The sequence below is a fragment of the Agelaius phoeniceus genome, chromosome 20, assembly GCF_051311805.1.
Source record: "Agelaius phoeniceus isolate bAgePho1 chromosome 20, bAgePho1.hap1, whole genome shotgun sequence".
Lineage (NCBI taxonomy): Eukaryota > Metazoa > Chordata > Aves > Passeriformes > Icteridae > Agelaius > Agelaius phoeniceus.
This window is the reverse complement of record NC_135284.1, coordinates 4,714,565-4,727,663: the sequence shown is the minus strand read 5'-3', so window position 1 is coordinate 4,727,663 and position 13,099 is coordinate 4,714,565. Positions and strand designations below refer to the sequence as shown.

The 13,099-nt window shown below is 55.3% G+C and overlaps 1 protein-coding gene across 3 annotated transcripts in view; it reads right to left on the bottom strand.

Annotated features, from left to right (window-relative positions):
* The window catches only part of SMG6 (SMG6 nonsense mediated mRNA decay factor), a 107,971-nt gene that overhangs the window by 14,037 nt on the left and 80,835 nt on the right, over window positions 1-13,099 (bottom strand). For 2 of the 3 annotated variants that reach the window (XM_077188674.1, XM_054646859.2), the window contains exons 14-15: window positions 3,321-3,497; window positions 192-341 (exon numbers count right to left, since the gene is read on the bottom strand). In XM_077188674.1, coding sequence (XP_077044789.1) covers window positions 192-341; window positions 3,321-3,497 — 327 coding nt within the window. The remainder of the gene's footprint in view (window positions 1-191; window positions 342-3,320; window positions 3,498-13,099) is intronic. The other variant, XM_054646860.2, reaches the window with a different exon arrangement.

Here is a 13,099-nt window from a genome sequence, read left to right as displayed (position 1 = left end):
TGGGGACAGCAAGCCAGATTTGGACCTTCCAAAGGACCACAGCTGTTTGCTGCTGGGTTTCACAGAGACAGCACGTGGCATTACACCCAGGAAGCTTAAGGTGCCATGGGACATCCCAAGAGGCCTTTGAAGCATGGTAGGAAAAGAGCTGTGCACCACTGGCACAGCAAGGTGGGATCAGCCCATCCTACCTGAATCTTGTCTTGGCGGCGCTGCTGCTCTGCCACTTTCCTGGCCAGCGCTTGCTTTTTGGCTCTGAGCTCCTTGATGTCCATCTCTCCTCCACTGCCTTCAGTCTCAGAGTCATCTTCAAAGGCCTCAATCCTCACATCATCCTCCTTCTTCCAGGAAATGCAGAAAGAGAGAAAAGAACAGGAGGGCAGTCACTGTAAAGGGTGCTGGTGGCAGGGATCATTCTCATTCTGCTCTTCCTTTTCCAGCAGACAAATCCCTGCCAGGCAGTGCATCACCCCTTGCTGATGGGTGACTGACTATTTCTAAACATCCAAAAGAAGCCAAATAAATAGTAAACCTTCAGGAAATGACAAGGTGAGACAGGAGATAATGGGCAGGAAAGGCAGCGACCAGGCTGGGCAGGGGCAGCCCAGCTTTATGCTCTGTTCTAAAATCACACCCTCTTCCTCACCTTGGGAAACTCTTCCCACAGCCTTGGGTGAGTCACTGATGTTTTATTGCCTCCAGTTCTGTGAAATCATGGTATTTCCCTGTCTCTCTGCTTTGCCTGGCTGCTCAGGCTGCACATCCCTGTTCAGGCTGCTTCTTCCCACCTCCCTGCACCAGGGCAGTGCAAGGCTGCTCTAACACTGCTGCCTCATCCCACAGGGCACACGGGCTGCTCATCCTGACAGGAACCTCAGATCCATTCATTAACTCAGGTGCCCTTCTCCATTCTGACCTCTGAGTAGGCCAGAGACATTCCTGCACCCACCCCAAAACTTCCAGCTGGTCTGGAACAGATGTTGCAGAAGGAGATGTTCAAAAATCTTGATTTTAAAACTCCACATGATAGAGCATTCACTGTGTCTCAAGGTCACTCATTTCAACAGTTAATGACTTCCTCTGTTAACATTTCCACCCTACTTCTAATCAGCCTTTGCCATGCTCCTGCTCTCCAGGAACCTTGTCTTTGCTGAATTCAAGGGTCCCTGGTTCTCCAACCTCCTGCTCACACCAGCACATCCAGACCATACTGCATCTTCTTCCTCTCTAGAGACCCTTCCCCACCAGTTCTGCAGACCATTCCCAGTGTGCCTGCACTGCCTGAACTGGAGACCCCAGAAGGACCCATGCTGTTCCTACCTTAGGTGGAGGCCACACTGGCCTTTCCCCATATACCCAAATCTCTGGGATACAGGAGGGTGGGAGATGGTGGCTGATGTCTAACTGGTCATCATTCACTAGTATCTTCTGCCCAAGCTTTGCTGCTCTCCCCAGTCATTCCACACACAAAGGGGAGCCCACAAGTCCCTGTTCCTCAACATGTGTCCCACATGTGCTGCCCAGGAGCCCAACTTTCCACTGCTGCCTGCAGACCCCTCACCTCATGCAGCCAACCTTGCTCCCCAGTGATGATGGATGGCCCTCAAGCCATGCCACTACCCATCCTCCCTTCTCTGCACAAAATCCAAGGGTTGTGATGGGGCTGGGTAGAGTTTCCAGATGGCATCTGGCCAGAAAAACCTGCTCTGAGCCCCTGGAGGGCTGCAGGAGACAGATCCTGCACAGAGGGTAAGAGCAGGGCTCCACTCCCTGCCCTGTGCAGGCTGCCATGACACGTGTCAGCAACAGGGACTCGTGGTCTTAATTTAGAACAACCCCAGTGCTGCACAGTCGTGCGCTCAATCATTTCACCCAGGCCACAGAACCACCTTCTCTTCTCTCCCTGTGACCTTTTAGCCATGGGAACGAGGAAGATGGGAGCCCTCAGGCTCACTTCCCTCTGCTGGGACAGCCTGGACCACAGGGGATGGGGGGATGCTGCCAGAGGGAGAGTGTCACACCAGGGCCTCTGGGACAAGCCTCTGTTTGATGCAGATCTGCTGGGGGGGTCAGGACCTGCTTGCCCCACAGTGCTGGTGGTCACTCTGGTGAGCTGCAAGCTCCCTTGAGATCAGAGCCCAAGAGGGAAGCTCCAGGGTTGCACAACAAGCTCATGGAGAGATTCCTACAGCTGAGCAGAGACTGTGGGGACAGGGCAGGAAGGAGCTATCCTGGTACTGTGCTTGCTCACAGCAGGAACTGGAGGGACTGAGCCAACAAAAGGAGCCTTCTGAAGAACAGGACCATCCCTGTCATGACACTGGGAAGAAAATAAACACCCTCCCATATCCCACATGCCAGCTTGAAAACCTCCAGCATCTTCTCCAGAATAGGACAAAGATCCAGGCCTCCCACCTTACAGAGACAACTCTTGTCTGGGGATTTGCTGTCCCCTGCTCAGCTGGGACAAGGAGGGTGCTCTGCTCTAGGCTTCTCTGAGCAGTGCTCTAGAGCACTGCTCTAGGCTTCTCTGAGCTTTCTGACTTTCAGTTCCCATGGGGCAGAGAGGAGGTGCTGTCCCTGCTCAGGGTGACATCCCTGTGGCTCTGAGTGCCCGGCCCCAGCACAGGGAGGGGAGCCAGAGTGAGCCTGGGCAGCACCAGGCCACCCAGCCTCCCGTTCCCAACGCCTCTGCTCCTCTCTCCTGTTTCCCTGGCCTTTCCAACTGCAAGATTAAACAGAAGAAAGGAGTCAACCTGCAGAGCAGCTGGCAGGGCCCTTAAACACACACACGGAGCCTGGAGTGAAGCAAGGCCTACAGGAACAAGCAAGGGCAGAAAAACAAGAGTTGAATTCCTTAATCACATCAGGATGTGAGAGGCAGGGGAGGGACGGGGCGCCAATGTCAGCTCTTCCTGTACGTGTGCTGGAGGCTGGAGCTCAGGCCCCTGCTCAACCAGCTCCACGGCTATAAACTTGATCCTGAAGCTGAACCCTGACACCCCCTTGCCCACCTCCTCTCCAGGGGCCGTGGTGCTGCACGTTATTAAAGCTGCCCCCACCCTGGGTATGAAAAAAGCAGCATCTGGAACTCATAGCGGTGCGAGATAGAGGCGGGCGGGCCGGGTTGGCAGGAAAGGGCACGAGCGAAGCACACTCAGGAGACAAGGGCTGTGCACCATTTGCCCCCCCTGCCTCCCCCCATAAAATGCACACGCAGCTAGGCCAGCTATAAATAGCGGGAGCTGCAGGGCAGGCAGAGGCTGGGCCCCACAGGGGTGATTCTTCCTTCACCGAGGCGCGCTCTTCCCGCACGGTACCTGATCTTCCAGTTGTTTTCCCTCTTGGCTTCCCATTTCCTTTCCCATGGCGTCTGGGACGGGTGCCACTGACACATATTTTCCACCCTTGAATGCCAGCAAAGGCTCTTCTTGTCCACAAAGGGCTTCCAGGAAATACTTCAGAACTGTGACCCTCTTGCAGTCGGCTGCAATAACCTACGGGGTGAGGACGAGGGGGTTGGGGAGAAGGAAAGGAAAACAAAGTCAGTGCAAAGGGGAGCGGATGAGTAACGACCAGGGGGAAATGTTGGGGATAGAAGGCCCAGTGGGATGCAGGCAGCACCACAGGGATGTGAGGGGTGCCCCTCTTCTAAACATGGCTGGAAAGGCTTTGCCTTGCTCTGTAGTCCCCAGGGAAAAGGAGGCAGGCAAAGTCAGGACATTCAGCACCGATCCTGTCCTGCTTCCTCTGAGCACTCCAGGGCTGCAGGACTCCCAGGGCACAGCCAGCCCCAGCAGATGGGGGAAAATCCTGCTGAACCATGAGAGATCAATGATGTGTCCTATCCCTCTGCTTCCTTTTGGTTTCATTGCTGGCTTTCTCCCCTAAGAGCTGTGGAGGGATGCAGGTGTGAGAGTGAGAGAGTGGGGGCATTTGAGAAAACCTGAGCCCCATCTCACCTCCAGCCCGCCCCCGTCCCACAGGCCCATCTCACAGACCAACTGGGGAGCCCTGCTGGGGAGGCTGGGACGGATCTGGCCTGAAGGAAACTCAATAGCTTGGGTAATTATCCAATTTATGAGGCTCTCAAATGGAGTTTCCAGAGCACGGGAGCCCGGTGCCTCCGCAGCCCTGTCCCACGCGGCACAGCCTCAGCCGGCACCTCTGCCACGCCTGGCCTTGGCTCAGCCCTTGTCCCCTTGCAGCAGGGCTCTGCACCTGCACAGCTCTCCCCTGGTGCTTCCTGCTGACTGGTGTCACCCCCAGGGAGCTGCAGATTTATAGGGAGAAAGTCAGCAAACGAGATTAAAAGTGCTACACACTACGGACACAAAGTCTGTGCTGACGCCTGAGTTTCCCCTGCCCCCAAACCACCCTGGGTTTGCTTTGTAGACCAAAGCAGTCTCAGAGACCCCCATCCCAAAAAGGTCTCTGCAGGCTGCCAGGACTGGGATTTGGAAGCTGGGGAGAGTCCTCACAGCCAGGACACACACCATGTGATGCCAGGCCAGGTGCTGGTGTGGTGGACATCACCTGGTCCCTGATGGTGCCTCGGTGAGCCAGGGCTGGCAGTGGCACTGGCCCCGCTGCACCAGGCTGCCGTGAGAGGAAACTTCTGCTCTTCCACAGCACTGCCAGTTTCCTCTCTGAGGCTAATTTTAACCACTGTGTCTCTGCCGTGCGTGTCAAAAACCTGACCCTCCTCTGACCTCCAACCTTCCACCTCGGCTGCTGCCGGAGCGAGGCACCCTCGTGCACCCGCACCTGGGGCTGCCTCTGCTGGTAGGTGTCCCCCTGAAATCCTCCTGTCCCCCTGTACCTGCATGGCAGGAGAAGCCCTGTCCTCCCCACAGAGGCAGCTGCTGCTGCAGGGAGGTGGTGTGAGCAGGGTGATCACAGGAATTAGTATTTTGAGGATCAACAGATTCATAACTACTGATTCTGCAGCTATAAAATGTGTCCTATGGTACCAAGGTGGGCAAAGGACAAGGTGACACCAGCTCAGCAGCTCCAGGAGCTGCTGGGGACCCTCTTTCCCAGGACAGCCTTTTGCTGCTTGTGACATCCAGCCAGGAGCAATCCCTGCAAGTGTCACCACAGGAACATTCCCAACCTCCTGGCTCTCCTTTAGGAATGATCGTGTGCAGGGGAAAGTCCAAAGGAAAGAGAACACGAGCAAAGTGGGAATGGCTGTCATGGGAAACATCCCTCCTGAGAGTTCCTGAGAGCTCTGGGCTGCAGCTGAGGGAAGTGGTGGAAACCTCACCACTGGCTTCACCCCCAGCTCCATGGGCTAATGCCACGGAGACCCAGCCTGACTCACATGGGGTAACTTCTGCCCAGGGATTTTCCAGTCTGGGTATCTGCAGTTCTGTTGTGCCCAGGCTGCTGGGCAAGCAGAGTGCCCACCACCGCCAGCCATGTGCCAGGGGATGCCAGAATGTGGCCAAGAACAGCAGCAGTGGGGAAAAGGATGCAGGAAGTGCCTGTAAGGTGGGGAAGAGATGGGTGCCCCATCCTGACCCCATTCCTGAGGGATTTCTCAAGACACCTCTAGAAATAAAAGCCACATCCATGAGGTTTTCAGGAGGGGCTGAGTGCTGGCACAGCTGCAGTGCAGCCATTGCTCCACAAAGGCTTAAATCTGAGCCTCTTGGATCAGGAATGATTGGGCAAAATGCAGAAGAGCTCCCTTCACCCCTGGCTTGGGCTGGGGACAAGGGCAGGTGGGATCACTCCTTCCTCCCCTGAAGAAGAAACCAGTAGGAAACACCAGATTTCCTGCCAAGCTAGCACAGCACATGCTTAAATCCAGCTCATCTGCTGGGGGGGAAAAGAGCCCAACCAAAAGGCCCATGACATAATGCCACAGCAACTCGTCTCATGAACACATTTTTCCAGCCCATATGAATGAAAAACAGGGAAGGAGCAAATGCTCTGCACATCCCCATCACGTGCAGCCCTGCCCGGGGAGGACGCGGCAGAGCCCCGGGCTGCCGGCAGCCAGGCTGGGAAAGAAGTGACCCGTGACTGGCACCCAGGGCTCTCTGAAGGGCGGACAGGGACCTTGCGTGCCGCCCAGCAACCCTCCCGGGGCAGAAACTTCCTGTTTCAGGGTGGAAATGTGAGTGGCAGCGCCGGGATAACCACGATGGTGCTGCCGGTGCAGGTGGCAATGCCAGCGGGGTGTGGTGGGGACACCAGGAGCTGTGCCCGGCTTTCCTGGAGGAATGGCAGTGTGAAATGGCACGGTGGGGATGTTTCTGGTGATGTGGCAGCACACACCTCAGCCCCAGCGGGGAACAGAGCCCTTCCCCCTCCGTGCAGCACGACAGCAGGAACCGAAAGCCTGGCTCCGAGTCACTGCTGGGTATGAAAATAGGCCTGACACGAACGCAGCCGCTCTCAAAGGAAAACCGAAAACGAGAATTGCTGAAGTGGTCTGGTGCCCCCGTCCGTGACCCGGGCTCAGTTCCCCAGAGCCAGCCCAGAGCCCCTCGCCACCGCGGTGCCTCTCGGGGACACGTGGCTGCGGGCCAGGCGTGGGACTGAGGCGGCTTTGGCTGCAGCAGCCCCGATTGCTATCGGGGCTGGAGGGGAGACGTTCCCCATCTCCCGCTCCATCAGACGCGCTCACCACCAGCTCCAGCACCAGCCACCCACTGGGGGCTGGCGGCTGCTTGGCCAAGCTGCTGAGGCTCATTAGCCGACTGCTAATTCATGGGTCACACATTAACATACTGATCATTGAGTAAGACACAGCGGGACACGCATTAACACACACTAACTGCCTGTTGAGACCCACAGGGCTGCAGCATTAACTGTACCAGCTGTTGTGTTTTCAAAGCCACTCTGCAGTGCCAGTGCCACCAGGACCTCATGAGTGTCACCTCCTGCCAGCAGTCAGTGAGGTTCCCCAGTCCAACCAAGGCATCCAAGATCTAATGAAGCTGATCCCCTCTATGGTCTCAGCTGCATTTCCCCCCACTGATAAAACAGGCAGAAAGGAAAGAGCACAGGACTCCACACCACAGCACCACATGTCCTCCAGAAGATTTAAGGGGAGGGAAGGGCTCGCTCTGCGAGCTGGGAGCTCTGTGCCTGAGGGGACACCTGCACCTGGTGCTGGTGACACCACCAGAAACCAGCCCTGGCTCTCGCTTTGGGTCAGAGCAGCCTCTGCCCCCGGGCCGGCCCCGCTGCTCTGCACGCCGCTCTCCCTCCCGCAGCTCCCAAAATCCCTGTCACACCCTCCGCCGCCTTCAATCAACTTTTACAACTTGTTAATTTTACACAGCGTCCTAAAGAGCAAACAACTGGGAGGCAGGAATGCAGATTCCTTCAGCTAAGTCCAAAGAGCCTCCGGCAGCCCAGCCAGCTGGCCAGGGGAGCCCTGCTCAGCCGCGGGGACCTGCCACATCCCGGGGGGACGTGGTCCCCACTGCTGCTGGAGGTGTGTGCAGGGATCCTGGCTGCTCCTCCCTCGACAAAACCTGCGGCTCCACGAGGAAACAGGAGGCAGCAGCTCTGGAGAAGCGATTGCTCAGAGGACAGGCTGCCATTGCCGGCTCTGCATTCCTGTGTGAGAGGGGGAGACACCAGCACATCCTGACAGCTGCATTCAGAAGGGGAAAAGGACATGAGAAGTTTGAGTCATAGCATGGAGAGATCCCATCCCAGATTGGGAGATGGGAACGGGATAGGACAAGGACTCAGAGCCAAGCTCCAGCACAATCCAGAGTGGGGATAACACTGTTTTTGCCACATCATTTTAAACATGTCTTAGCTGAAGTAGCTGAACGATGCTGAGACCAAGTGAGCCCCAAACAATCTAAACCACGCAGGGACTGCCCTGCCCAGCTGAAACGTTTGCACTGACCCTGCAAAACATCCAGGCAGGCCATGGCTCAGTGCCTCTCTGTGCCCTGGGCTGCCTCCTCCCATCCCTGGAGAGCCAGCTCGGAGGAGGAGCACAAAGGAAAGCGCCTGCCTCCTTTGGTCTCATCCCTTCTGGGTTTTAATCTCACAGGCTTGCACAGAAGCTGGGCTGGGTTCAACCCTGGACTCATCACAGCCCAACTCCCCTGGGCTCATTCCCCACCCAAGGAGCCCCTTGCTCTGCCCAGCCCCAAACACAGCTTGGAGGGGTTTGGTTCCTGGGCAGGGAGGCCCAAGGTGTCCAAACCAGCTGGGCAGAGGCACTCACAGCTGGGTGTAACCCTGGTTTCGGCAGCTGAGAGCTGCCTGCAGGCACAGGTCTCTCAGAGAAACTTTTAATTTCAACCAACCCCACAAGCAGGTTCTGTGGACGTGGTTCCCACGTGCCTGCAACGCTGTATGTGACCCCAGAGAGCAACAGTGGCTGCAGCAGGGACCAAACCAAGGCACCTCTGGCTTGGATGGATCTCACTGCTGGATCCTGTGCACCAACCAGAGAGCACATCTGGGGAAAGGATCTGCCACATCCATGCCAGATGCTCCATCACAGAGAGGAGCATGAGAAAACACCCAAGGAAGACAGAGAAGCCCAGAAGAACCATTCCAGTTGCTCTTCCCCGTGGCCACAGCTGGAGAACCACTCTCCAAAGAGAAAATGTGGCCATGTCTTATCCCAAACTCTCTCCCAGCATGCTGAGCCTCTCTCAGGCACAGCTCCAGCCTCTGCACTGGGGCACACACAGTCTCAGACGAGTCATCACAGCAGATGTGCTCTGGCCTGGCAAACACCTCCGTCTTTCCAGCTTTAAAGGCCACACAGCTCAGCCAGGACTGGCCTTTAAAGCTGGAAAGCAGCATGGAAAGGGAGCCAGCTGCCCACCATCCCCAGGGCTTGCTGGGCTTGCCTCATCCAGTGCAGTGATGCAGAGAATACACATGGGTGACATAAAGGTGCAAAGTGATGGATCTGAGCTGAGTCACCCAGTTTTTGGGGTCAGAGACCAGAAGAAGCCCTGAGTAGCCTGCACAGATTCCTGCCAAGGTTCTGGTACCTGTCACTGCTGGCAGTTGTAGGACATCAAGGTGAGACTCAGTGACATGGGGGAAGCTGTGAGCAGCTCTGGGGCTTGGAGCCAAAATACCTCTGAGGGTCCTGCAGGAACCTTTAGTTAATTTTGTGGAAGAGTCACACCAAAGCCAAAGCAGATGTTCCAGATGAAAAACCATCCTCCAGATCCACCTAAAGTGCCCAGGATGGCCTGGAGAGCTGACACAGCCCAGCCCAGGACCAACTCCTTCCCTGGAGCTACACAGCCTGGAGAGGAAAGTTCCTGCTGGATTCCAAACCAAGCTTTTGGCTTTCACTGATGCTTGGAAAGACTTGCCCTAATGTCTTACTCACCTGTTAAATGTGCTAAAGAACTTCACTGTCAGATCCAGGGAGCAGCAGCATTTGCAGCATGGAGCAGTTGGCTCCGGGCTGCATCTGACACCTCGTAGGCAGGAGGTGGCTCTTCAGCTTGTTTAATTTTACCCCCACCAGAGCAGTCCCTGAGAAGATGATGGGAATACAGGAAGCTTCCAGTGAGTAATGGGGATGTTTCATCTGGTTTGTGAGTGTCTGATTCTCCTCGTGTCCTCAGGCATTGGTGCCAACAGCTCAGCAGAGGCTGTGGGCTACTCCAAAGAGCAAAATGGTGCCTCCACTAAGACACTGCAGGAATTTTTTGCAAGAATTTTCACTGGAGAAAGAATTTGCTTCCACCCACCATGACCACATGTGCTGATCCCCACAGCAGTGACACACCTAGGGCATTTCTGCTCTTCAAGGTGAAGCCTTGAGCACAGGACCACAAATTTAAATTGTCTGTCATGTGAACGAGGGGCTGAAAAATCACAGCTGTGAGAGAGACAGATGACTCCTGGAGAAACAGTGACTCACACACAGGGACTCCCTGTTACAGCCACCTCAGTGCCTTCCTGTCTCCCAGCCCAGCTCCCAGCACATCTCCAAACTCCCCAAGGAAAGAAACAGAAAAAGTCAGGCCACGAGTAAAGCCAAGTCCAAAGGAGCCTGCTCTGCTTCTCCCTTGCAAATCCTACTGGAACACAAACCAGGGAAGACAAATCCCTGAAATCCTGCCCCTAACCTGTGATCCCAGGCTGGGGAAGCAGGAAGGCAAGCTCCTTATCCTCAGCAAAGCCAACATGGCACAGCTGACAGCTCTCACAGGGCATGGGCTGCTCTCCCTGCCGCAGGAGCCTCCAGTCTTTTCCTTTTCGGGGACTGGGGGAATTTATTTCCTCAGCCATTTTGGAGGATGCCTGCCTTGCCAGAGATTGTTTTGCAGAGTTCAGACAGATAAGAAAGTGGTTAGCAGGCTCTTCAGTGGAGGAAGGGAGGATTGCTTAGTAAGGGAAAGGCGACAGCTCTGCTCTCAGCAGCCGCACGCTGCCCTTCCTCTGAGGCCACCATCAGAGGACTCTGGCGTTGGGGACAAGGCAGGGCCACCCCCACACCTCTCCACCCTGGGGTTTTTTTTGGGTACATCTGCTTGTGGGGCCACGCTGGTGACCAGAGACTGTGCTGCTGTGCCAGGACTGGGATCTGTCTCTCCTGGAATTTGGGAAATGCGGCTGATGAATGTTCAATCCAACATCTCGATTGCAAATCTCAGGGAGCTCTTGCGACAGTGCCCTGAGACAGAGCCCTTTCTGCAGGATATGTGGAGGGGAAAAAAAGGGGCAGGAGCCCAATGCAGGCTGCCCTGTGCTGTGGGGACACTGCTGTGGTTATCTGGCACCCTCCCTGCTCCGGAATGTGTCTCTGGAGCTGGCCCTGCTGGGGGCTCACAGGAGGAAACCCTGAAGATTCACCAGCAGCACAAACTCTTTCCAGAGGATTCCCCATGGAGACAATGAGAAACTGTCCCAGTATTTCACCCACCGGGTAACTCAGAGATTCCTGTCCCACAGGACAAAGCAGCAGTGTCACAGAGTGCTGTGACAGTGGGAAATTGGGTGGTGGAAGGAAAAGCATGACAGCACAGGAACGGGGAAGCAGGGCTGGCAATCTACAAAATAAAAATAACATAAAGGTGCAAACCAGAGCTCACCCTGACAGCCCCCAGCTGCCCAATCCACCTCCTGCCCTTCCTGTGCCACCTCTGCTTCAGGCAGAGAGGCAAGAGCTGGAATATTCTGCCTGGTCCTGGCAGAGCTGGCTGGGAAGCCATTTCTGTGAGTTTACACAGCTTATACGTTCTCCATGCAGTTCCTGGCTGCCTTCCATTGCAGATGAGAGTTTTATGTCGAATTTTAAGTTTGACCACAAATATTTAAACTTCCTTGGACCACAAATGCTGTATCTTCTTTGTGGTTTAGTTGGCACCAAATGAGTATTTACAGATCCCTATATGTCTGTCTGTCATTTAAATATCTCACAGAGGTGCCAAAGGCTTCCAAAGTAGAGGGGCTCCTCCAGCAGACCCCTGATTTCCCCCTCCCTGCCCTTCCTTACCCAGCACAGGCGAGGGAGAGATGCAAGCACTGGCCAAGCCCTTGCAGAGGGCACAGCTGCTCTGGCCTGAGCATTTCATACTTGCACTCTATTAAGTTTTCTTTCCAGAGAATGTCATCTGAGATCCCACCGTAACTTCCACAGTTCCCTGCCCTGGTGGATACTTGAACTGGGATGAAAGCGTTTGGAATTTTCTCCTCTTCTTTTAGGAAACTAAGTCTACAGGAGACTGTTTTAATGAGAACCACTAAAACCTCCTAAAGCAGCAAAGCTCCCACCTGGCCGCTGCTTGCAGCCTCCCCAGAGGGTTTTCACTTCCTCAAACACCAGCAATTCTCAGTGGGTGATAATCCCAACCTGCTGAACTGGGACCCTCTCTAGGTAAACTGGTCAGAGTGGTTAGTGCCAGTGGCACAACGGTATTGAATTCAGGCAGGGCTGTTTGGCCAGGAAAATGCAGCCAAAGAAATACCACAAAAGATCCCTCCTAAGCATCCAGTGCCAAAGGAATTTGGTGTTGCTCTTACGTGGAGCTGGATGTGGAGCAGAGAGCTGAGGGTCCTTGAGCTGACACCCAGCAACAGCCCAAAATCTGAGTTAAAGTGCACACACTGGCTTGAGTCAAGGTGTGTGTGTATTTCATTTCCTTCAGACTTTTCAGTCTAGGACACAAACTGGATGCTCATCCCACCAGTTTTAGGGGAACTTTAGAACAGAGAGATGCTGCTTTTCCCATCCCAGGGATCCAGAGCACTGTCCGGCTGTGGCAGCACTCAGGGAGCTCTCCCACAACTTCCACCACCCCCTGGGGACACAAAACAACAGCATGCCCAGGGTAAAAGCTCCAGTGATGGCTGCCCACATCAGAGGAAACAGATACCTGAGTCAGAGCCATGGGATGAGAAACCTCTGCTCCACAAACCAGAAGCCAGACAGAGCAACATCAGTGCCGAGCTGCTCCGGTGCTGCTCGCATGCCTCACCAGCCCTGGATGCTGCTGGGAAGCTCAGGGCACTCTGCCTCTCCTCAGCTTTGGAAAGGGAAGGAGAAGCAGCTTTGCTTTGAACTAACAAAGCCCTGGTGAAAGGGCAGCTCACGGGGCTGCCATGTGCAGGGAGGAGCTCCTCCGACTGCTCCGTCGGGGCCAGTGTTGAATTCCCTTGAAAACAGAGGGTGGGGATAGAGCAGGCAGTGGAATAACACCAGAAAAATGCCACCACGGCTGGCAGGCAATGGAATAACACCAGAAAAATGCCACCACGGCTTGGCTGGCTGGGACACCAGAGCCCCAGAGACATTACCAACACTGGCATTTCCCCCCTGCCGCAAGAACCGCGCTGGCAGCACGCTCCGGGCTGGGGCAGGGCGGGAAGAGGCTCACACCATTTCCAGCAGCCACTTCAGGGAGGGACAAACGCTCTGTTTTGCTTCACAGTGAAATGCTGCCACTTAGGGGACTCCCGATGACGTTCTTGTGCCTGAGAGCCCATGTCCTCTTCCAGGAGGGGCTGCTCCAAGCAGGACATGCTCCCTTAGCCTAGCAGAGAGGTGATTTTCAGCACTGGCCTTGAGCTCTGGCCCACGCAGATCCTGCTCTGCTTTAAGGAAGCAGCAAGCACAGCTCTGCTACTTATACCC